This window comes from Leuciscus leuciscus (assembly GCF_965113295.1).
Source record: "Leuciscus leuciscus genome assembly, chromosome: 24".
Classification (NCBI taxonomy): Eukaryota; Metazoa; Chordata; class Actinopteri; order Cypriniformes; family Leuciscidae; genus Leuciscus; species Leuciscus leuciscus.
In genome coordinates, this window is record NC_138723.1 from 7,180,045 (window position 1) to 7,204,010 (window position 23,966).

The 23,966-nt window shown below is 38.0% G+C and overlaps 2 protein-coding genes across 5 annotated transcripts; one reads left to right on the forward strand and one right to left on the reverse strand.

The window, feature by feature from the left end:
* The first annotated feature begins 290 nt into the window (after window positions 1-290).
* katnal2 (katanin p60 subunit A-like 2) lies at window positions 291-14,655 on the forward strand. Of its 3 annotated transcripts, none has more exons than XM_082157672.1 (16): window positions 291-670; window positions 1,388-1,458; window positions 1,556-1,722; window positions 1,837-1,873; window positions 1,948-2,074; window positions 3,624-3,722; window positions 3,831-3,902; window positions 4,058-4,135; window positions 5,173-5,343; window positions 7,184-7,247; window positions 7,356-7,468; window positions 7,573-7,664; window positions 7,888-7,998; window positions 8,075-8,237; window positions 14,077-14,179; window positions 14,289-14,655. In XM_082157672.1, exons 1-16 carry the CDS (start codon window positions 620-622, stop codon window positions 14,426-14,428), a joined length of 1,659 nt encoding a protein of 552 aa, XP_082013798.1. In that variant the 5' UTR covers window positions 291-619; the 3' UTR covers window positions 14,429-14,655. The 3 variants fall into 3 exon arrangements, with proteins under 3 accessions (XP_082013798.1, XP_082013797.1, XP_082013799.1); XM_082157671.1 differs by having other exon boundaries at window positions 292-670; window positions 7,356-7,474; XM_082157673.1 differs by having other exon boundaries at window positions 294-670; window positions 5,245-5,343; window positions 7,356-7,474.
* A 35-nt stretch (window positions 14,656-14,690) lies between these two features.
* On the reverse strand, window positions 14,691-22,615 carry hdhd2 (haloacid dehalogenase-like hydrolase domain containing 2). 2 transcript variants are annotated; one of them, XM_082157702.1, is made up of 7 exons: window positions 22,600-22,615; window positions 21,770-21,866; window positions 18,685-18,893; window positions 16,346-16,430; window positions 16,030-16,246; window positions 15,105-15,168; window positions 14,691-15,035 (listed from the first exon to the last, which is right to left on the reverse strand). In XM_082157702.1, coding segments are annotated over exons 1-7 (798 nt in total). In that variant the 5' UTR covers window positions 22,601-22,615; the 3' UTR covers window positions 14,691-14,910. The 2 variants fall into 2 exon arrangements, with proteins under 2 accessions (XP_082013828.1, XP_082013829.1); XM_082157703.1 differs by lacking the exons at window positions 14,691-15,035; window positions 15,105-15,168 and adding an exon at window positions 15,189-15,242.
* Between the last annotated feature and the right edge of the window lie 1,351 nt (window positions 22,616-23,966).

Below are 23,966 nucleotides of genomic sequence, written 5' to 3' on the forward strand. Positions count from 1 at the left end.
TTCTTCTCTGCCATTCTTCTCCTCAGATCCTCTCAGGCTCTGTCAGGTTGGATGGGGACCATCTTGGACTGATATTTTCAGGTTTCTCCAGATTCTATAGGGTTCAAGCACAGGCTCTGGCTGGGTCACTCAGGGACATAAGTTCTGTTCAACTCTAGAAAGAGCCCTGGTTGTTTCATACTTCTTATGGAGGCCACATATGCTTCTGTGAACCTTCAATACAGCAGAATTTCTATGTATCTTTCCAAATCATACTCATTCAATTGTGTTTGCCACAGGTCAGCTCCACTCTAAGTGTAGTAACATCATTCTACAAGTGAAACTGGAATGCTTCTGAGCTAAAATTCAAGTGTCCAAAAGAAGGGTATGAATACAAATGCAATGTAGTTATTTTATTTATTTATTTTTAGTACACTTGTGAAGTTGCCACAAATCTGTTTTTGTCTTTGTCATTATGGTTTATGGAGTGTAGACAGATGTTAAATTGTTTTAATTCAAAAGTATTTGTACATAACAACAGGAACGTTTGTGTGTGTGTGTCTGTGCCGGGTCACACACACACACATGACTCCAGGTCGCTGTAGGCTCATGTCATGAGTGCTTGTGTGTTTATATCACGATGGATCTCTCTTATCAAGCCATTAGGACTGCTAACCAGGCCAGAGAGGCGGTAAGTGCTCATGTCGTTTTCTCTATTAAACTTTAATTTTACGAACTGTACCTTGTTGAGCCACAGTAAATCTGCTGAAATATTGGAATGAATGCGTATAAAGAAACGAGTATATAAATACAAATAAATGGAGGTACGAATCAAACCGAGTGTCATTTCAAATAGCCTTTTAGACCACATTTGTTCGCCATTATTAGAGGGCTTGTTAGTTTAGTTAACGTTACCTACTAAATAAGCGTGTTTACAGCTTAACGTTACAGTATGTGGTTTACGGCCATTGTGGGCTCGCGTGTTGCTATAGCAACCCGTCAGGCTGCTCGTCGCACTTTCCTTAATGTAAGATTTGGCGCCATCTTCCGGATAAACACAGTCTAGTGTAGTTTGTGAAAATATTTAACTCTAAAATAAAATGTTGCAACCAAAATGTAGCAATTCAAATAAAAACGTTATCATAGTAAAGTCGTGACACGGCTCTAGTCCCAGACTAAACTGCATGTTTGAGCTGTTTTAACTGAAAGCAACTTGCACTGATAGCCTATATCTTAAAATATGTCAGTCATTGTTTTGTCTCAAGATGAACACCAGTAATGTGTTTTCTAAGGCATGTTTATAAAATCTACTTAAATGTCCTAATCCTGGCTTAATCTAAGCCTTGTCTGTGAAACCAGGCCGAACAGTTTCTTGATATAATGTTATGAACTCATGGTCCTCTTGTAGGATGAGCTGAGAACTGAAACACGCAGGAGAAATTTGCTGGTTCTGATTTATCATCATTTACTGGAGGAGGGGTGAGATTTTCCTTTAAACACTTCTTAAATTGACATACTAGTCTCAAACGAGAGAAAGACACGCATTTAAATACATTTGAATGAATTTCTCACACAGGTATATGGATTCAGCCAAAGCCTTAGAAAAAGACAGCAGTTTTGGGTTATGCCGCTTTGAGGTGTGTGATAATGTTGACCTGGACACGGTTCTCATGGAATATGAGAGTTATTATTTTATAAAGTTTCAGAAATATCCCAAACTAACCAAGAAACTGCCAGAACAAGGTATGAGTTTACGCTTCGTATTGTTCTTTTACACTTCATAATAAGTCACCAAAATGTAATAATATTTGTACCATTAATGAAAGCTATTATTCAGTGTTACTTCTTTCTTTATAGGAGAGAATCGGCTTGTGAAGAGTTGTGGTAAAAGAAGGTATGTTCCGTACTTTTAGCACAAGAATATTCAAAGACTTTCTGTTTATTGACCGTGTGTTCATATGTAAAAAGGACATCATCATCATCATCATCCAGTCAGACACTCCCAAGAATCAACTCCGTCCAGCGACCGCCGTCCAGAAACACTGTTAAAAGGTCTGAATCTAAACTAACAGGGAGAGACATCAGTAAATCCAGGGTGAGTCTCCAAACATCATCTATGGAAGCTTGTTTCTGCCATGGAATAAAAAAGGTCATTTTTCAGTAAATCTTATTTTGACTTTTCTCGCAATTCTAACTCTTTTTTTTCTCAGATTTGTGACATTTAAACCAGGAATTGTGAGAAAAAAAATACCTTTCTTAATAGCTAGTTTATACACTACCAGTCAAAAGTGTTGGATTTTTAAAAGAAGTTTCTTCTGCTCACCAAGGCTGCATTTATTATATATATATATATATATATATATATATATATATATATATATTATGACCATTTAAAATAACCATTTTCTATTGTACTATATTTTAAAGTGTAATTTATTCCTGTGATCAAAGCTGAATTTTCAGCATCATTACTCCAGTCTTCAGTGTCACATGATCCTTCAGAAATCATTCTAAGATGTGTATTTGATGCTTAAAAAACATTCATTATTATTATCAATGCTGAAAACAGTTTTTTTATCAATGTTGATTTTTTTTAATTTTTTTTTCAGGATTCTTTGATGAATAGAAAGTTCAAAAGAACAGCATTTATTTGAAAATGCAACATTATAAATGTCTTTACTGTAACTTTTGATCAATTTAATTAATCCTTGATGAATAAAAGTATTGATTTATTTTATTTATTTACCCCAAAAATTTAATAAAAATTATTACTGACCCCAAACTTTTAAACGGTAGTGTTTAATGTTACAAAAGCTTTCTTTTTCAGATAAATGCTGTTCTTTTAAACTTTCTATTCATCAAATAATCCTGAAATAAAAATGTAAATAACTGTTTTCAACATTGATAATAATCATAAATGTTTCTTGAGCTTAAAATCATCATATTATGCTGATTTCTGAAGGATCATGTGACACTGAAGACTGGAGTAATGATGACAAATTAGCTTTGATCACAGGAATAAATTACACTTGACTGTATATTCACATAGAAAACAGCTGTTTTAAATTGTAATAATATTTCACAATATTACTGGGTTTTTTGTATTTTTAATAAATGCAAATGAAGCCTTGGTGAGCAGAAGAGACTTTTAAACATAAAAAATTGTACCGATCCCAAACTTTTGACTGGTAGTGTATCACAATTCTGACTTTTTTCCCCTCGCAATTCTAAGTAAAAATATCACAATTCTGAGATAAAAAAAAAACTCAATTGCAAGTTATAAACTGATAATTGCAAGATATAAAGTCAGAATTGTTAGATACAGTATGAACGTGCAATTACGAGTTATAAGATCTGAATTGTGAGATACAAACTCGCAGTTGCAAGAAAAAAAAAAATCAGAATTGTCCGAATTAACATCTCGCAATTCTGACTTTTTTCTCAGAACTGTGAGATTTAAACTCGGAATTGCTAAAAGATTTTTGAAAATTAGGGAAAAAAAGTCACAATTACCCTTTTTTTTTTCTGTGGCGTAAACAAGCTTCCATATGAATCTGATACATAATAATTATGTTAGAAGAAAATATTCTATCCTAAAGTGTAAAAGTGTAAATGTTAAATATAGCTTTGCTTGATCTGTCCAGGAAGGTAACAGCCTGACACCTGTGGAGACATCAGGATTTGGTCTGAATGTGTCTCCTGTCATCAGGAATGGAGCTGAAGAGGGAACACGCATGAGAAAGGTCATTCTCTTCTTTAAAAAACAAAGTTTAGAGAACCCGTGGGATGTTTATTCAAACATTTGTCACAAAAATGAAAATTCTTCCATCATTTTCTCCCCTTAATATCAGGGTCATCAGCTTGATTACAGGAATCTGATCCAAGATGCAGTTAAAGGTGCCGCTAATGACACAGATTTCTCGGTAGGTATTTCTCATTCAGTTAAAGGAATATTCCAGGTTGACAACTTAAGCTCTGTTGGGAGTATTTTGAGACAGTTGTGAAACAACAAAACATTTATTTGTTTTGAACATTCTGTTTCTGTTGAGATCTAATATTTGTTATATTTGACTAACAGGAGCGTTTGCTGAAGCCCATGAGTGCCTTCGGTGGGATGAACAGTGACATGAGGGAACTTGCAGCTGTTATTAGCAAAGTAAGTTCATTCTTATCAAACTATGTCTCTTGTATGGCAGTTTCAAACTAGATTAGGGTAAACCTAATCTTATTTTCACAGAGCCCCTAAAGGGACGTGGTGGAGGGAAAAAATATGAGATGGAGGAAACATAATTTATCAATGCTTTTGCGTTCTCTCGCAAATGTTTTACGTTCCCCCGAAAAAACTTTGCATTTGCAAACAGCTCAAAACATTTTATGTGCATATGCAAATTTTCTTGGGGAACGCAAAGGTTTTGCAAGCGAACGCAAAGTTTCTCGGGGAACGCAGAACATTTGCCAGAGAACACAAAAGCATTGACTTATTATTTTTCCTCCCATCTCATATTTTTTTCCAACTAACATGTCCCTTTAGGGGCTCCGTACATTTTACCACAAAAACAAAAATGCATTAAGATTGAAGAACATTTATTAGGACTATTAAGATTTTTTTTCAGTTAAGCTCACTCTGCCAAAATCCTCATTAACATCCTTACTGTATGTTTTACTTTGAGTTTATTTGTAATAAAATTTTTTCTCAATGATGATTCTCATTACTGTGAGACAGTTCAGGAAATTAATCTATATTGACCATTTTTTTCAAAATTTATAAATCTAAATTACTGTCCACACAATGAACAAAAATTATATATTTATATATATTCTTTCATGCACTTGAAGCATTACTTTTTTTCATATTTCTATTGTTGCTTTAAATTAAAATCAACAAAAAGCAGAACAATTATTACATTTTCATTATGGTAATGAAATTTTTTGGGGGGGACGTGAAATTAATTATCATAAAAATAAAGTCACAATGCAAAATATCTTGAAGAGCCTAAAATAGGCCTCATTTTCATTCATTATATTTTGATGTTTCACACATTATACCATATTTTACTTTAAAGACAAAAATAGGACAATATGTCTGTTAATGAAGAGACATTTGTGTTAATGAATGTGCATTTTCAACATTAATGCAACACTAGAGTACAGTGTTATCTGTTTTATAATACAGCGTGACATTTGTGTGTGCAGATACATGCTCAGGGTGGAACATGTATTATTGAAGCACTCAATTTCATCTTTCTCTGCTGTCTCTCCATAAAGGATATCTATTTACACAACCCCAACGTGCGCTGGGACGACATTATAGGTCTGGAGGCTGCCAAGCGATTAGTCAAAGAAGCTGTCGTCTACCCCATTAAGGTGCTTGGCTGCTAAACACTTTGGTATTTCTCAAGCTGCCGCCTGCCTTCGATTCTGAATACATCTCCACTAAAGGCTACAGGAAAGCCGAGCTCAGGGTTATTTCTTACGGTGACATGAAATCTATACCTGAATACCATCCAATCTGACCGCTCACATATCTGGCTCATCTCTGGCCTCTCTGGTGATGACTTCAGATCCACAATACGCTCCTGACAACAGGAAATGCAAACGTTATTTGTCTTCTCTGGCTCAATCATGTGGTGAAGAAGGTTGTTGTCATACCTGGAAATTATGTTTGCTCAGAATTATTTGCTTCTAGCACATAAAGTAAGAATTGTATAAAGAATATGATTATATCACATTATGCCGAAAGACATCTTGTGGCTCGGTTTTGTCAATACTTGGAACTTTCATGTATTAGATAAAGTGGTGTCTGACAGTTAATTGGTCAATGAAAATATTACTTTATGTTATTCTCCTCACCGTTAAGTCAAAAAACGCAATTGATTATGGTCAGTTTTTAGCGGTGTTTGCTAAGGCAGCTTGCCGTCTGCTCATGCTGTTATTAATCAAATTTAATCAGATTTTCACTTAGTGGATAAAATCTGTTAAACCTGCATCCTCGCAACGACCTTGCAACCACTCGGAGAACTCTAGCGACCACTCATAACACCTTAGTAGCCAATAAACAACCATTCAGAACACTTTCGAACAGCTAGTAACCACCCAACACACCTTAGCTGCCACCTAGCAACACCCTAGTAACCACCCAGAACACATTTTCAATTCCATAACAATCAGAGCACCACGGTAATGGCTTAGCAACACTTACAGGCACTCAGAACACCTGAGCAGCCACCTAGCAACACCCTAGTTACCACCCAGAACACATTTTCAATCCCATTACAATCAGAGCACCATAGCAATAGCCTAGCAACACTCTTACAGGCACTCAGAACATCTTAGCAGTCACCTAGCAACAACCTAGCCCACACCATTATAGCAAATATTCAGAACAATCTTTGGTCTAACAACCACCTAGATTATAACATCCTTAGAAACTTAATTGTAATGCCCTAGTTACCATCCAGAACAACCATAGCACATGCTTAGCAACAACCTGGCAATGGACTAGCAGCCACCCAGAACTCCACTGCAACCAACAAGAAACCACCCAGAACACCCTAGAAACTGCTTAGCGAACACAATCTGCCTAACAACAACATCCTAGTAGCCATGACAAAGCCTCATAGCAACCACATAGTAATGTACTACCAGCCACTTAGAAAGCGCAAAAGCGGTGCTAACCCTGGAGCTGGGTTTCATAACCCTGTTTAAAAAGCGGTGCTAACCCTGGGTTAAGCGCAGTATGAAAAGCCCTATAGATCAGCACAGCAACAACCTAACAATACAAGGCGACTTATAATGCCTTAAAACTGCAACACACCTAACAAAATCCTAGTAGCCATGGCAAAGCACCATAGCAACCACCTAGCAATGTTCTAACAACCATTTAAAAAACCTTACCAGTCACCTAGCAACACCCTAGTATCACCCAGAACATTATAACATTCACCTAGCAACTATCAGAACACTTGATCAATGATCTATCAACCATCTAGATTACAACATCCTTGCAGAACTCAAGAGAACCACAGCAAAAACCCAACAGTCAACCTGAGAACACTTTAGAAATGACCTAGCAACATTCTTGTAATCCCAGAACATCCTCAGAACTGTTCAGCAACCACCCAGAGAACCTGTTAACCACCTAGTTAATTCACTAACTGCTACTCAAACACTAACTCTATCCACAACACCTCTCCTCTCTTCTCAGTATCCGCAACTGTTCACTGGAATCCTGTCACCATGGAAGGGTTTACTCCTGTATGGACCACCAGGTGTGACCTTTCTGTTTTCTGTTTGTATAAAGACAGAGCATTCCATAAATCATAACTCATTTTGTGTGTAGCATGATCTTAATGTGATGACTTTCCCCAAAACATCAGGCACAGGGAAGACGATGCTGGCCAAAGCTGTGGCCACGGAGTGCAACACGACGTTTTTCAACATCTCCGCATCCAGTATCGTGAGCAAATGGAGGGGAGACTCTGAAAAGCTGGTTCGGGTCAGGAGAGAACATTATTTTATTGTTTTATGAAAGTGTTTAGTTAAAAGATGTGCTCAGCGGATCAATGATTTTCCTCATGTTATGCTTCTCTGCAGGTGTTGTTTGAGCTGGCAAGATATCACGCCCCATCCACCATTTTCTTGGATGAGCTGGAATCAGTGATGAGCCAGCGAGGGGTTGGCCAAGGGTGAGCATGAGTCTGGGACTTTCACTGACAGGAACAGTATAAAACAACACCAAGTCTCACTCCTAGCACACAATCCAATGCTTGGGTGTTGTGGACATTTGCCAGGAAGATACTGAGTGTTTTTAACTGGATTTATGTTATAGTATGTATAAAAACACTATCATCCTGAATCAACTGATAGTTTTTAAAATTATTACACCATTTTTATTTTGTTCTTTTAAAGAGGTGATCATGAGGGCAGTAGAAGGATGAAGACGGAGTTACTAGTTCAGATGGATGGACTTGCACGATCAAATGACCTTGTGTTTGTACTTGCTGCCTCAAACTTACCCTGGTGAGGAGTGATTGTGAGGAAACTATATTAATGTTCTGTTATGGCTTTCTTTCTAATCTTTGTGATCTGTGGTCAGGGAGTTGGACCATGCCATGCTGAGAAGACTGGAGAAGCGTATACTGGTGGGTCTCCCATCTGCCCCTGCCAGACAAGCCATGATCAGCTACTGGCTTCCCCCGGTCAGTAACTCAGGTGGGGTGGAGCTGCGGACGGAGCTGGACTATCACTCACTAGCACAGGTGAGAGAAAACGTGTGATTGAGGGACATGCACTCCACAGATGACAGAGGCAAAAGTCAACACAGTTTTAGAGGGACAAACAGATGGATGGATTGACTGAGTGATTGACATTAATTAATTGATTGACAGTTGAATAAACAGACAGACAGATAGAGACACAGTGTAGGACAGGAGAGATGGAGACTTCCTCCTTCACTGTCACAAATACAGTTCATTCAGAGACCTCTACTTTAACACACTCACTAACTTAATACAGAACTTTACAGCCATCACTGAAATAGATCAGATAAAGATCATATTAGGAGAGGGACGGACAGCAGCACTGGCTGCCAGATACGTGCGTGCGTGTGTGTGTGTGTGTGTGTGTGCGCGTGCGTGCGTGCGTGCGTGCGTGCGTGCGTGCGTGCGTGCGTGCGTGCGTGCGTGTGTGTGTGTGTGTGTGTGTGTGTACCACAGCCTGAGAGACAGCAGGTGAACGTGTGTGTAATGTGTGTGTCTGACCTCAGTGTGTTTCCCTACTGTCCCCCACAGTGATCCTCAGTAAGGTTTGTGTGTGTATATACACTCACCTAAAGGATTATTAGGAACACCATACTAATACTGTGTTTGACCCCCTTTCGCCTTCAGAACTGCCTTAATTCTATGTGGCATTGATTCAACAAGGTGCTGAAAGCATTCTTTTGAAATGTTGGCCCGTATTGATAGGATAGCATCTTGCAGATGATGGAGATTTGTGGGATGCACATCCAGGGCACGAAGCTCCCGTTCCACCACATCCCAAAGATGCTCTATTGGGTTGAGATCTGGTGACGGTGACCATTTTAGTACAGTGAACTCATTGTCATGTTCAAGAAACCAATTTGAAATGATTCGAGCTTTGTGACATGGTGCATTATCCTGCTGGAAGTAGCCATCAGAGGATGGGTACATGGTGGTCATAAAGGGATGGACATGGTCAGAAACAATGCTCAGGTAGGCCATGGCATTTAAACGATGCCCAATTGGCACTAAGGGGCCTAAAGTGTGCCAAGAAAACATCCCTCACACCATTACATCACCACCACCAGCCTGCACAGTGGTAACAAGGCATGATGGATCCATGTTCTCATTCTGTTTATGCCAAATTCTGACTCTACCATCTGAATGTCTCAACAGAAATCGAGACTCATCAGACCAGGCAACATTTTTCCAATCTTCAACTGTCCAATTTTGGTGAGCTCGTGCAAATTGTAGCCTCTTTTTACTATTTGTAGTGAAGATGAGTGGTACCCGGTGGGGTCTTCTGCTGTTGTAGCCCATCCGCCTCAAGGTTGTGCGTGTTGTGGCTTCACAAATGCTTTGCTGCATACCTCGGTTGTAACGAGTGGTTATTTCAGTCAAAGTTGCTCTTCTATCAGCTTGAATCAGTCGGCCCATTCTCCTCTGACCTCTAGCATCAACAAGGCATTTTCGCCCACAGGACTGCCGCATACTGGATGTTTTTCCCTTTTCACACCATTCTTTGTAAACCCTAGAAATGGTTGTGCGTGAAAATCCCAGTAACTGAGCAGATTGTGAAATACTCAGACCGGCCCGTCTGGCACCAACAACCATGCCACGCTCAAAATTGCTTAAATCACCTTTCTTTCCCATTCTGACATTCAGTTTGGAGTTCAGGAGATTGTCTTGACCAGGACCACACCCCTAAATGCATTGAAGCAACTGCCATGTGATTGGTTGATTAGATAATTGCATTAATGAGAAATTGAACAGGTGTTCCTAATAATCCTTTAGGTGAGTGTATATATATGTTAAAACACTGTGGTATCAAATGTTCAAACATATTTTAACTCGTTACACTGTTCATTTTTACAATTAATTTAATTTGTACATTTAAATTTAAGTTATGTTATAATATTTTATTATTTTGATGTCTTTATAATTATTCTATGCATTCCAAGCTTTGGCAATATTGTATTATGTACAGTCATGCCAATAAAGCAATTTTGAATTGAATTGACAGACACACAGATAGATAGATAGATAGATAGATAGATAGATAGATAGATAGATAGATAGATAGATAGATAGATAGATAGATAGATAGATAGATAGATAGATAGATAGATAGATAGATAGATAGATAGATAGATAGATAGACTGACAGACAGACAGACAGACAGACAGACAGACACACAGATAGATAGATAGATAGATAGATAGATAGATAGATAGATAGATAGATAGATAGATAGATAGATACACAGATAGATAGATAGACAGATAGATAGATAGATAGATAGATAGACAGACAGATAGATAGATAGGTAGACAGACACACAGATAGATAGATAGATAGATAGATAGATAGATAGATAGATAGATAGATAGATAGATAGATAGATAGATAGATAGATAGATAGATAGATAGATAGATAGATAGATAGATAGATAGATAGATAGATAGACAGACAGACAGATAGATAGATAGACAGATAGATAGACAGATAGATAGATAGACAGATAGATAGATAGATAGATAGATACACAGATAGATAGATAGATAGACAGACACACAGATAGATAGATAGATAGATAGATAGAGCACACGATGCAGTACACTTACCTCGGCCTGGTCATCACTGCATCGGGGAGTTTCAGTATGGCAGTGAATGCTCTCAAAGATAAAGCTCGAAGAGCTCTGTACGCAATTAAGAAAAAATTCCAAAGAATTGAATTACCGATTCCAATCTGGTGTAAAATCTTTGATAGTGTAATTCAGCCCATTGCGCTGTATGGAAGTGAGGTTTGGGGTCCACTCAGTGATCAGAGCTACACTAGATGGGACAGGCATCCAACAGAAGCCCTACACACTGAATTCTGCAAAATGATTCTAAAACTACAAAGGAAAACACCCAATAATGCATGTAGGGCAGAATTAGGCCGATTCCCATTGATTATCAATATGCAAAAAAGATCCCTCAAATTCTGGATGCATCTAAAATCAAGTCCCACAGAATCGCTACATTTTAAAGCACTACAAACCCAAGAACTGAACCCCGAAAAGAGTCTCCTCAGTCAGCTGGTTCTGAGACTCACTAACCGGACTAACCCTACTAACCCTAACCAGTCTCAGACCAGCACTGCTTCTCACACTAACATCAGAATAAACCAAATTATCAAACAGTCTAAAAATACATATCTGGAACATTGGGATCAGGAAACTAAAACACAAAGTAAATTACAATTCTATCGAAATCTGAAATCAAATTATGAACTGGAAGAATATCTCCAGAGTGTGAGAGACACAAAGCAGAGACGGATCCTGAGCCGGTACAGGCTGAGTGAACACAGTCTAGCCATCGAGACGGGCAGACACAGGAAGAGCTGGTTACCCCGAGAGCAGAGGGTGTGTGTTCACTGTAGGACAGGAGAGATCGAGACAGAGACGCACTTCCTCCTTCACTGTCACAAATACAGTTCAGTCAGAGAACTCTACTTTAACAAACTCACTAACGTAATACAGAACTTTACAGCCATGACTGAAGTAGATCAGATAAAGATCCTGCTAGGAGAGGGCCAGACAGCAGCACTGGCTGCCAGATACGTGTGTGTGTGCCACAGCCTGAGAGACAGCAGGTGAATGTGTGTGTGATGTGTGTGTCTGACCTCAGTGTGTTTCCCTACTGTCCACCACAGTGACCCTCAGTGATATGTGTGTGTGTGTATATGTTAAAACACTGTGGTATAAAATGTTCCGATACTATAATTTGTATATATGTTAAAACACTATGGTGTAAAATGTTTACAGATATTATAATTTGTTACACTGTTAATTTGTACAATTAATTTAAGTAGTACATTTAGATTTAAGTTATGTTGTAATATTTTATAATTTTGATGTCTTTTACAAGCTTTGGCAATATTGTAACATGTACAGTCATGCCAATAAAGCAATTTTGAATTGAATTGAATTGAATTAATAGATAGATAGATAGATAGATAGATAGATAGATAGATAGATAGATAGACAGATAGATAGATAGATAGATAGATAGATAGATAGATAGATAGATAGATAGATAGATAGATAGATAGATAGATAGATAGATAGATAGATAGATAGATAGATAGATAGATATATAGATAGATAGATAGATAGATAGATAGATAGATAGATACACAGATAGATAGATAGATAGATAGACAGATAGATAGATAGATAGATAGATAGATAGATAGATAGATAGATAGATAGATAGATAGACAGACAGACACACAGATAGATAGACAGATAGATAAGATAGATAGACAGACAGACAGACAGACACACAGATAGATAGATAGATAGACAGATAGATAGATTGACAGACACACAGATAGATAGATAGATAGATAGATAGATAGATAGATAGATAGATAGATAGATAGATAGATAGATAGATAGATAGATAGATAGATAGATAGATAGATAGATAGATACACAGATCGATAGAGACACAGATCGATAGATACACAGATAGATAGAGACACAGATAGATAGATAGATCGATAGATAGATCGATAGATAGATCGATAGATAGATAGATAGATAGATAGACAGACAGACAGACAGACAGATAGATAGATAGATAGATAGATACTGTAGATAGATAGATAGATAGATACTGTAGATAGATAGATAGATAGATACTGTAGATAGATAGATAGATAGATACTGTAGATAGATAGATAGATAGATAGATAGATAGATAGATAGATACACAGATAGATAGATAGATAGACAGATAGATAAGATAGATAGACAGACAGACAGACAGACAGATAGATAGACAGACAGACAGACAGACAGACAGACAGACAGACAGACAGACAGATAGATAGATAGATAGATAGATAGATAGATAGATAGATAGATAGATAGATAGATAGATAGATAGATAGATAGATAGACAGACAGACACACAGATAGATAGACAGATAGATAAGATAGATAGACAGACAGACAGACAGACACACAGATAGATAGATAGATAGATAGATAGACAGATAGATAGATTGACAGACACACAGATAGATAGATAGATAGATTGACAGACACACAGATAGATAGATAGATAGATAGATAGAGACACAGATAGATAGATAGATCGATAGATAGATCGATAGATAGATCGATAGATAGATAGATAGATAGATAGATAGATAGATAGATAGATAGATAGATAGATAGATAGATAGATAGATAGACAGACAGACAGACAGACAGACAGACAGATAGATAGATAGATAGATACTGTAGATAGATAGATAGATAGATACTGTAGATAGATAGATAGATAGATACTGTAGATAGATAGATAGATAGATAGATAGATAGATAGATAGATACTGTAGATAGATAGATAGACAGACAGACAGACACAGATAGATAGATAGACAGACAGACAGACACACACACAGATAGATAGATAGATAGATAGATAGACAGACAGACAGACAGACAGACAGACAGACAGACAGACAGATAGATAGATAGATAGATAGACAGATAGATAAGATAGATAGACAGACACACAGATAGATAGATAGATAGACAGACAGACAGACAGACAGACAGACAGATAGATAGATAGATAAACAGATAGACAGACAGACAGATAGACAGATATACAGACAGACAGATAGACAGATATACAGACAGACAGATAGATAGATTGATAGACAGACAGACAGATATACAGACAGACAGATAGATAGATTGATAGACAGATATACAGACAGACAGACAGATAGATAGATTGATAGACAGACAGACAGATATGCAGTTGCACTGAGATTTCTGCTTCTGATATGGCAGGAGACGGGAGGTTACTCTGGGTCAGATATCAGGTTAGTGTGTAAGGAAGCGGCTATGAGACCTGTGCGAAAAATCTTCGACGCCCTTGAAAATCATATTGAAGGTAAGAAATATGCCCCGTCTCACTCTGAACGACATCAAACTGCTGTTTCATCACAAAATCCCGTTTCACCCACAATTCACCGTCTCCATTACGCCATGTATCTTCACAGGTCAGTCCAATATGCCGGTTATTGAACTAGAAACTGTGACCACTGCAGATTTCCTGGAGGTGATCGCTCACACCAAACCCTCAGCCAGATGTCTGACGGACAGATACTCGGCCTGGGAGAAAGAGTACGAGTCCGTCTGACACATTATTAGAGCAACCAAACAAATGTTTTTATTGCACTGCCATCTACTCTTTTATGATGAGATGCTGTGTTTTGTTCAAGTCTCACTGTAAATCTAACATTTAAAGGAAATTACACTGCGATTAATGGAGGGTATGCATTTTAAAAAACATTTCAGAATATAGTTTGTTCTCATATATTTCTCATGAGCTAGATTGAAAAATTAAAATAAATGTCTTTATCTTTGTGTGTAGTGAAATGATTAATAACAGTACACCAGAATAAGTGCAGAAGGAGTGCAGCATCTTTATTATGTAATAGAGATTAAGCCTATTTGTTTATTTTCTTTTTACAGTGTGTGTGTGTGTGTGTGTGTGTGTGTGTGTGTGTGTGTGTGTGTGTGTGTATATATATATATATATATATATATATATATATATATGTGACAGTTAAATAATAATCAAACTACACAGTACCATTATTACTTTGTATTGTTGTAAACTCAGTTTTCCGACTGTTTAGATCCTAAGAGATGTTCAAGTATATGATTGACAGCGTCTGGAAAGCTGTCACACGTCAGGTGAGGCGGCGGGTTAATTTTGCCCTCGTCACCAGGTCGATATTTACCTGCAAAATTAAAGGAGGCTTATTAATATCCTGCAAAATAACTATAACCACTGCATTATAAAAACCTACCAGTTTTCACTAAAATTCCCAGCATTCCTGCGTTCTGTGCCCCACCAACATCATCTCTGGCATCCTGCACAGAGAGTTTGGATGGTGGTGTTTGTCAGATTAAATTATAAAGCAAACAAATCCAGTCATGCATTTCTTCTGGAATTGCACAAAAAGAAATAAATAATATTGGTAACACTTTATTTTAAGGTGAGTTATACAGTACATGTACTTACTATAATAATAACAATATATTATGCTTAATTACAAGTAACTAGCCCTAAACTTAACCCTATAGTAGCTAGTAAGTACATGTAGTTTATTAATATTACCCAGTACAAAAGTGTAACAATAATATTTGCATAAAGAGAATTAAGATTTTTGCATTGTAATATTAGTTTCATGACAGTTAAGATTTTTTAAAGATTTAACAGATTTTTCCCCAAAATTCGTATTGCCATAATGGATCCGGGGGTGCTTAATTATCATTCATATATAAATAAATAAATGTGACAAGAATTATTATTAAAAATTTTTTTAAATGTTGTATATATATATATATATATATATATATATATATATATAAAATAAAATTTTATATTATTATTATTTAGGTTTTAGGGTGAAATATGACCAAGATATGTTATTCACAGGCTTGGTAAGATTCACAAAAATTAAAGATTATACAATGATGTAAATATACTGAATAATATTTATACTATATTTACGAATTATTATTATTATTATTATTATCATTATTATTATTTTCATTATGTAATGACATTAACTTTCATGAAATATATAAATAAATGTCCTAAAATATAATTTTTGTTTATAAAAATAAATATTTATTTTTTGTTATTGATATTTTATAGTGAAATATAAGCAATGATCTTCACAGAGTTGGTGAGATTGAGGCCAGTGTGCCGGTGGTCGTCTCACTCACGTCTCCTATCATCACAGCCTCCTCTGGTGAGCAGTTCAGGTCTCTCAAGGCCTCCAGGAAGAAGGCTTTCTCTGGTTTACCCACCACTGTGGCCTGGGTGTCCGTCGCATACTCAAGACCCGTCACGAACGGACCCGGTCCCAGAGCCAACCCGTCCTTCCTCTTATAGTATCGAGCTTTGTGGATTGCAATGAGGGGGGCACCATCTAAAATGAGTCTGATGAAATGAGTCTGATGAGGATTAGCAGCAATATTTACACCACTAAATGGGAGGTTTCGAATAATTTGATTGTCTTACAAAATCAAGTAGGTTTACCGGAAGGCTTTATTGAGGGTCTGGTAGTTGAAGTGGTCCGGTGCTAATCCAATCACAACCGCATTAGGATCCGACGTCTCCAGACCTGCAGCAGAAGCAAGTGTGAGATCTACACAAACCATTATACAACAAACATGGAAAACTGGTTCTTCTACGGCGGGGGTGTCCAAACCTGCTCCTGGAGGGCCATGGTCCCGATGAGTTCAGCTCCCACTTGCCTCAACACTCCTGTCTGGATTGTTTCTAGTATGTCTAGTAAGACTTGATTCTAGTATGTCTTGATAAACTGGTTCAGGGGTGTTTGATTGGGGTTGAACTCTGCAGGACAGCGGCCCTCCGGGAGCAGGACTGGATACATAAGTTTTTCTCCAGAAAGGCCCTGTTTACACCTGGTGTTAAGATGCGTTTTGGTCGATCTAATCACAAGTAGACGAGGGAGACACATTCCCGTTCACACCAGGTGTTTTAATCCGTCTCTTTTGTCCACATTCAAACACTTCTGTCCTGATTTATTTTAGGGGAGGGTCTATGGCCGGGTAAATGTAATAAACTTGTGTAATTCACACATGAACACGCGCCCATAGACGACACGAAAAACACACAGAGAGCATCAGCTTTAGTTTTCCATCCAGCCGAACGCTGTGAGTGTGTGTTAGAAATCAGGAATGGTGAGAGAACATTGTGCTTGGTACGTTTTTCATCTTCAAACCAAACTTGGGTCTTCAGCCGACAAAATTTAAATCCCGTCTGGCTAGAGCGCTTCCCATAATGTTTACATGTTAGGACAGTAGGAGGAGAGTAGACGGCCTTTAGTGGCTGTTTGAACACATTCGATCACATGAGTGTTTACACTATGAAAGCAATCTGGACGAATGCGTTTACGACTACCTCTGGAAGTGTTCAAAAGTGGACAAGCTCAAAATGTTTAGACCCCATTTACTCCTGTATTTAGCGTCGTGCACTTGTGATCCGATCGACCAAGACGCATCTTAATACCAGGTGTAAACGGGGCCAAAAAGTGTGCAAAACCATGCTATGGTGTACAACGCTGCCCAAGCGTTGTTACATGGTTGCTAGGGTGTTGTAAATGGTCACTGCTATGCAGTTGCTAAGGAGATCTAGTTTCCACCCTCAAGTCTCTATGATATTATGGGCTGCATCTGAAAGCTTTGGCAGCTGACTTGTTGCCAGGCAATGTCTCTGCAGGCAGTGTTTGTGCACAAATGTGCCTCACGAGCTTTGGTGAAAACTGAGCGAATATTTAATTACTACAATAGTCTGGCAAAGAGCCCATTCAAGCCGATTTCTAATCCGTCCAAATCGAGGCACCGATCAGAAACATTGAGGCGGGCTTTACACGATGACGATCGCTCTGATTGGTTTTAGGTCTATCCAATTGCGCCCAGAGGAATTTGAGCGACGTCCGTTGGTGAAGCGCACCAGCTTTTAAATGCATTATTATATTCAAATTGCAAACACATGAGGACAGTCTCCATGAAAGACCCACTGGCAGATGAACGTGCTGCTACATTTCTCTCCGAAACGGTAGAAAATTAAATTAGATTTATTAGAGGATTTTAACTGTGACAAGATGATTGACAGGGCAGTTTACGTGACAGGACGCACGCGACAGATCCCGTCCGATAAAGATGACGAAGTAGTATGTCCCAAAGCTTGTCTACTTTTTTGCTACACATTCAAAAGTAAATACCTTTTCTTCACAAAAAGAGTACATACTTTTATGGCGTAGTGAAATTAGTTATTAATGAAGCTTTGCAAGACCATAACTCAGTTACTACTGAGAATGGTCTGGTTTTAACCAGGCTACAAGGCTTCTAGATATGACTCGGGTCCCTCCTTCCTTTTATCCATTGTCAATTTTAAGTCTGATCTCATTTAGGGTACGTTTACACGACAGCGATGTACTAAAAACTGAAACGTTTCTCCTTTGCGTTTATCGCGTACAGACGACAACGTTGTCAAAGCGATCCCCGTTCACACGGATCCACGAAAACGACTAAAATCTCTGTGTTATTCATGTCAGGCCAGTAGATGGCGACGTCACTTTGTAAAGAAACATTACGCGCTTATAGACTGAACACGTAATACTCATGCGCATGACGTCACTGTTTTCACAAATTCGTTTACACAGAGACGATAACGTATCGTTTTGAAAAACTTGCACTTTGAAACCCATTTCCAAAACTTTGCGTTTTCATGCACCCAAAACGATGTTGTTGTGTGAGTGAACAGCCAAAACGCATTAGAAGTTTTCCGTTTGTAGTTGAAAACGGCGTGATGTAAACGGCCCTCAGATAGGCTGGTATCACTCAGCGCACCTGTGAAGTCCTCTCGAGCACTGTCCTCCACCAGCAGCAGGGGGCGCACTGCTCTCTGCTCCAGCAGATTACGGGCCGCAGTGAGCGACGTGAAGATCTCCCGCTCCTGGAGGTCAAAGTTCAGCCGACGCAATCGCTCAAACAGGGTCCTCTTACATTCCTTCGTGGTGTTGGTCACAAATTTTACAGTGACTGGAGACTGTCTTAATCTGGACAAATGATATTGTACATGTGTAATTAGTTTTATGGAAAACAACAGATGAAATATCTCAACTATGTAACATCAATGTTTTTGTTTTTAATGACACATGTCTCTGAAACAGCCCTAGACTCTGTGTAAAGCAGAATAAGGGTTTTGTTTTAGCTAATCAGAATGTCATATAGGTGTCAATCATTTAGCATATTTGTTGATAATATTGATTAATTGATTTTAATCAGTCTTCATGTTGACTATGTATACTTTCAATTCTGTTATGATTCCTGTCTTGCGTTCCCTAGTCTTGTGTTCCCTAGTCTTGTGTTCCCTGGTCTTGTGTTCCCTGGTCTTGTGTTCCCTGGTCTTGTGTTCCCTGGTCTTGTGTTCCCTGGTCTTGCGTTCCCTGGTCTTGCGTTCCCTGGTCTTGCGTTCCCTGGTCTTGCGTTCCCTGGTCTTGCGTTCCCTGGTCTTGCGTTCCCTGGTCTTGCGTTCCCTGGTCTTGCGTTCCCTGGTCTTGCGTTCGCTGGTCTTGCGTTCCCTGGTCTTGCGTTCCCTGGTCTTGCGTTCCCTGGTCTTGCGTTCCCTGGTCTTGCGTTCCCTGGTCTTGCGTTCCCTGGTCTTGCGTTCCCTGGTCTTGCGTTCCCTGGTCTTGCGTTCCCTGGTCTTGCGTTCCCTGGTCTTGCGTTCGCTGGTCTTGCGTTCGCTGGTCTTGCGTTCCCTGGTCTTGCGTTCCCTGGTCTTGCGTTCCCTGGTCTTGCGTTCCCTGGTCTTGCGTTCCCTAGTCTTGCGTTCCCTGGTCTTGCGTTCGCTGGTCTTGCGTTCGCTGGTCTTGCGTTCCCTGGTCTTGCGTTCCCTGGTCTTGCGTTCCCTGGTCTTGCGTTCCCTGGTCTTGCGTTCCCTGGTCTTGCGTTCGCTGGTCTTGCGTTCGCTGGTCTTGCGTTCCCTGGTCTTGCGTTCCCTGGTCTTGCGTTCCCTGGTCTTGCGTTCCCTGGTCTTGCGTTCCCTGGTCTTGCGTTCCCTGGTCTTGCGTTCCCTGGTCTTGCGTTCCCTGGTCTTGCGTTCGCTGGTCTTGCGTTCCCTGGTCTTGCGTTCCCTGGTCTTGCGTTCCCTGGTCTTGCGTTCCCTGGTCTTGCGTTCCCTGGTCTTGCGTTCCCTGGTCTTGCGTTCCCTAGTCTTGTGTGGACTTTTATGCGTTTTCCTGTTCTGCAGATGTTTTGTAGTCCTGCCCCCTTAGACCAAAGCCAATGATTTTGTCTGAGCAATGAATAAAAAATTAAGTAATAGGATTCATATGTTCTCATTTTATTTGTCTTATCTTATTTTAGTGTAGAATGAGTAAAGCTGTTTGTTGTTAGGATGACAAAAACTTTAAAAAGTTACATTTTTAGGGTGATTCAATATTTAACTCTACCTCAGTGGTCTAACAGCGCTCGCCAATGTTGAAATGATCGAGATGACCAATCAAATCAAAGAAGGCGGGTCTTACTGTGACAATGCAACGAGAGTTCATGTAAAGATGCAAGTATTAGACAACTGTTTTATGATAGAAATGTTCAGCGACTGACAGTAAAAGACTATCTAGTGATGCAAACTACTCAACTTTTTATGAAATTTCGCTGTTTTGAATAAAAAATATCTGATCATGCTTCATGTAATTCCTGAATAAATGTGACGAGGCGATAAATGTTTGCGTATGCATATTAGGCATATGAAAAAGAGTGATGCCTAATATGCCAAATAAAGTGATGCCAAATAATATTTACATTTTAAAATAAAAAAATGATTACTTCATAACTACAATCTGGCCTAGAAATTATTTTACCATTTTTATGTATTTATTCATTCCCTTAAATCCCTTTTAATCATTTATTGAATCCCTTTATTATTATTATTATTAATATTACACAAAAGTGACACTCTGCCTATGCTCACATGAGATCGACCAATGGCAAAACCACAACAATCCAATCAATTCAGGACAAAATCAAGCCCTTTCCTACATTTGTTCTTGTTACAGAAGCCTTTTCACTGGGATATACGTCACAATAGGGAAGACGACTATAGAGGGTACGCGCATGACGTCACTGTCGGCCTTAGTGACTGCGTAACACCCACTGAGTGGCAAAAAGACTGAGCAGCAGCATTGGTTTTCAGCATGAATGAATACATTATATTGTAATGTTATATATTGCATTGACAAACTCATCAATTAAATATTTGCATTTCATCGTATATTATGCATAATTGAATGTTTTTTTAGATAAACACTGACAAAAAACTATTCAAGTTTTAGGGCTGGATGATATGATGATACATATAACATTGATAAAAAGTGATCACATGGATTTAAACCTACCTATATTGTATTTTTATAAAGCATTCACAGGCAAATGTGCTTTATGCATTTCCCCTTCATTGAAATCAGGCACATATAAATGTCAGGAAACATGATTCTTGGCTGCATGTCAATATCCATGGATCACTGGATCTTTGGTAAATTGTAAAGAACACTTTATCGAGTCCAACTTTTATTTAAACTGATAATCGTTAGTTTTTATTCACGTTTTCGCAGTTTCTCCAATTAAATCCAGTCACTCAGCAGATCTTTTGCCACTCAGTCCGGCTGAGGGTGTGTTCCGTGACGTCAATGCATACCCTATAGGAGACTATCAAAACTTCCATTACATGCTGAATTGTCTGTATTATTTACCATGTGTTATATACTGATTTTTTCCAAACAAAATTAATTGATTTCTGAAATCTGTCAAAATGCAGCCTTGATATATTTTAATTGTGAATGCAATTTTTTTTTTTTTTTTTTTTTATCGTATCCGTATATAGGCTATATATCAAAAACGGCCAATATTTTCCCCAAATCCCGACACTGACCGTGTTAAAGCCTCTTGCGCTCCGGGAACGGCAGCATCCTCGATATGAAGAGTCCCGCTCAGATCCACCAGAACTGCTTTCAGTGAGCGGAGAGCCACTTACACACACACACACACACACACAGACAGGACATCACAGTCAACCGAAGCCTTCTGAGTTCATCTTCAACACATCACTTAGGGGTTTTATGTAAAGAACAAAAAAAACTTTTGGCTGGGCTATATTACAACAACAAACAAAACAAAAAAGAGGATAACCGTGACTGATGGCGTTTAGATTCTGGATTTTTGTGGATCATGTTGTCAGTTTCCGAGTGTGCAATTAATGCTCTTATTCACCATGAACTCTGGATTAAACACAATGACTGGCCTCCAAAACATCTCTTCATCTCTTCATCTGTGTTTGACATCATTTTTTAGGATTTGAAAACCCTACATTTATTTAAAACGAGCTGCCAAACAACAAGAGCTTTGGATAAAGTAAAGCAGATTGCCTCAAATCATTTAATAATCATTCAGTAATACAACGAACTAAGAACATGTAAATAGAGTAATGTGTGTTTGGGTTTTTAATATATTGATTATAACATGAAAACCCGAGTCTAGACTACAAAAACACGACATGTTATTAACATTCGTTAATAACAAATTTATCAACAAAGATAAATTCCCGCTCTGTGACAACTCAACTCATTCGTTTCCAAACAATTTACATATTTGTATTTTAAAATAATACAGAAGGATGAAACGATGAAGGTTAAAGCATAAAACCATAAATTGTCTCTGATAAAACACATTTGACCAATTCAAGTTATTTTGAACTACACTTACTTCCGACTGGGGTCCTTCTCTGGCGCAGTCTTACATTTTGCTGTCCTAAAAATGCCTGTCGAAAATACACATGCAACTACGCGATAATTATTTTATATAAAAAACATTTAATGTGTCGATTTATTTATTTATTAATAAGAGCACACTGGATTTTCTCCACCATTGCAATTTATAATCATTTAAGAGGGTTGTCTATGTCAGATTATTCACTCAATGAATAAAAAACATATGCTGGATATTTTAATAGCAGATTAAATAGCATTTAGAACATTAATTCATATCCTCCTGGGACCCAGGAACAGACTTTTGTCCTCTGTAGTGGACATTATATTTTGGTGGATTTATCTGACAGCATACATGTCAGTTTTAGTCTAGTCTAGATGTCTGTAAAGAGCACATGCAGGGCTTCACCATGACAACTCCCTCTCCTTAGCCTTTTAAAATGACTGACATTAATTTAGTGATCAAATGTAGCACTCTTGTGGAAATATGATCATATTTAGCAAGTAGGCCTATCATGTAAATCTGACTAATTTTGAAATTGTTTGTCATAAATCAACATCTCAGGAAAATGATATGGGGTTTCTAATCAAAATAATATGACTTTCTGTTACAAAACAGGGCATTGATTTCATACATGTCCACTGTAGAGACACCAGGACTTACAGCATGTTTATCAGGCATTTTGGGAGACTCAAGTGAATAGGTAAGGAAATTATATATCTATATTCCTATGAAATATTAGATATTTTTATGGAAATGTTGCAAATTATTACACTTTTTTTTTTCATTACATGTTGCCCCAAGAACAATTCAAAATTTTAAACAATAATAATAATGTCTGGGTCTCAGGAAGATAACTGTCTTACCAATATTAGAAATCTCTTAGCATTTTAACATTCGTCCAAATGTTAATGGCACTGTTTTAAAGTAAAATTGAATATAGTAAGTGATTCAAATTAAGAAAAGAAAAAAAATACAAATAAATAAAAGTAATCAATATATCTTTAACATCCTGACAGTGTCATATCCCCGTTTATTTTGGGTAATGGGGAACATATAACTTTGCTGCCAAAAATTCACATGTTTTTTTCTCTGCCATGAAATAAATCCTGGGATTGGAGAAGTATAAAGACACATCATCTTCGGTAATAACCATTAAGCATAGATTATACAAGGGTTGGGCTTTAATCGCTGTTCTGAGCATATGGTTGTAATTCAGCGTTTTATCCGTGGTCTGGGCTACTGTTAATAAAAAGGTACTGTAATCCTGATGGAGTAATCTAGTGTTGTTAATGGACTCCATATGGTTCTCATCACTGAACCAAATGTACTGAACTTACCCCCTCAAACACCACATTAAAGGC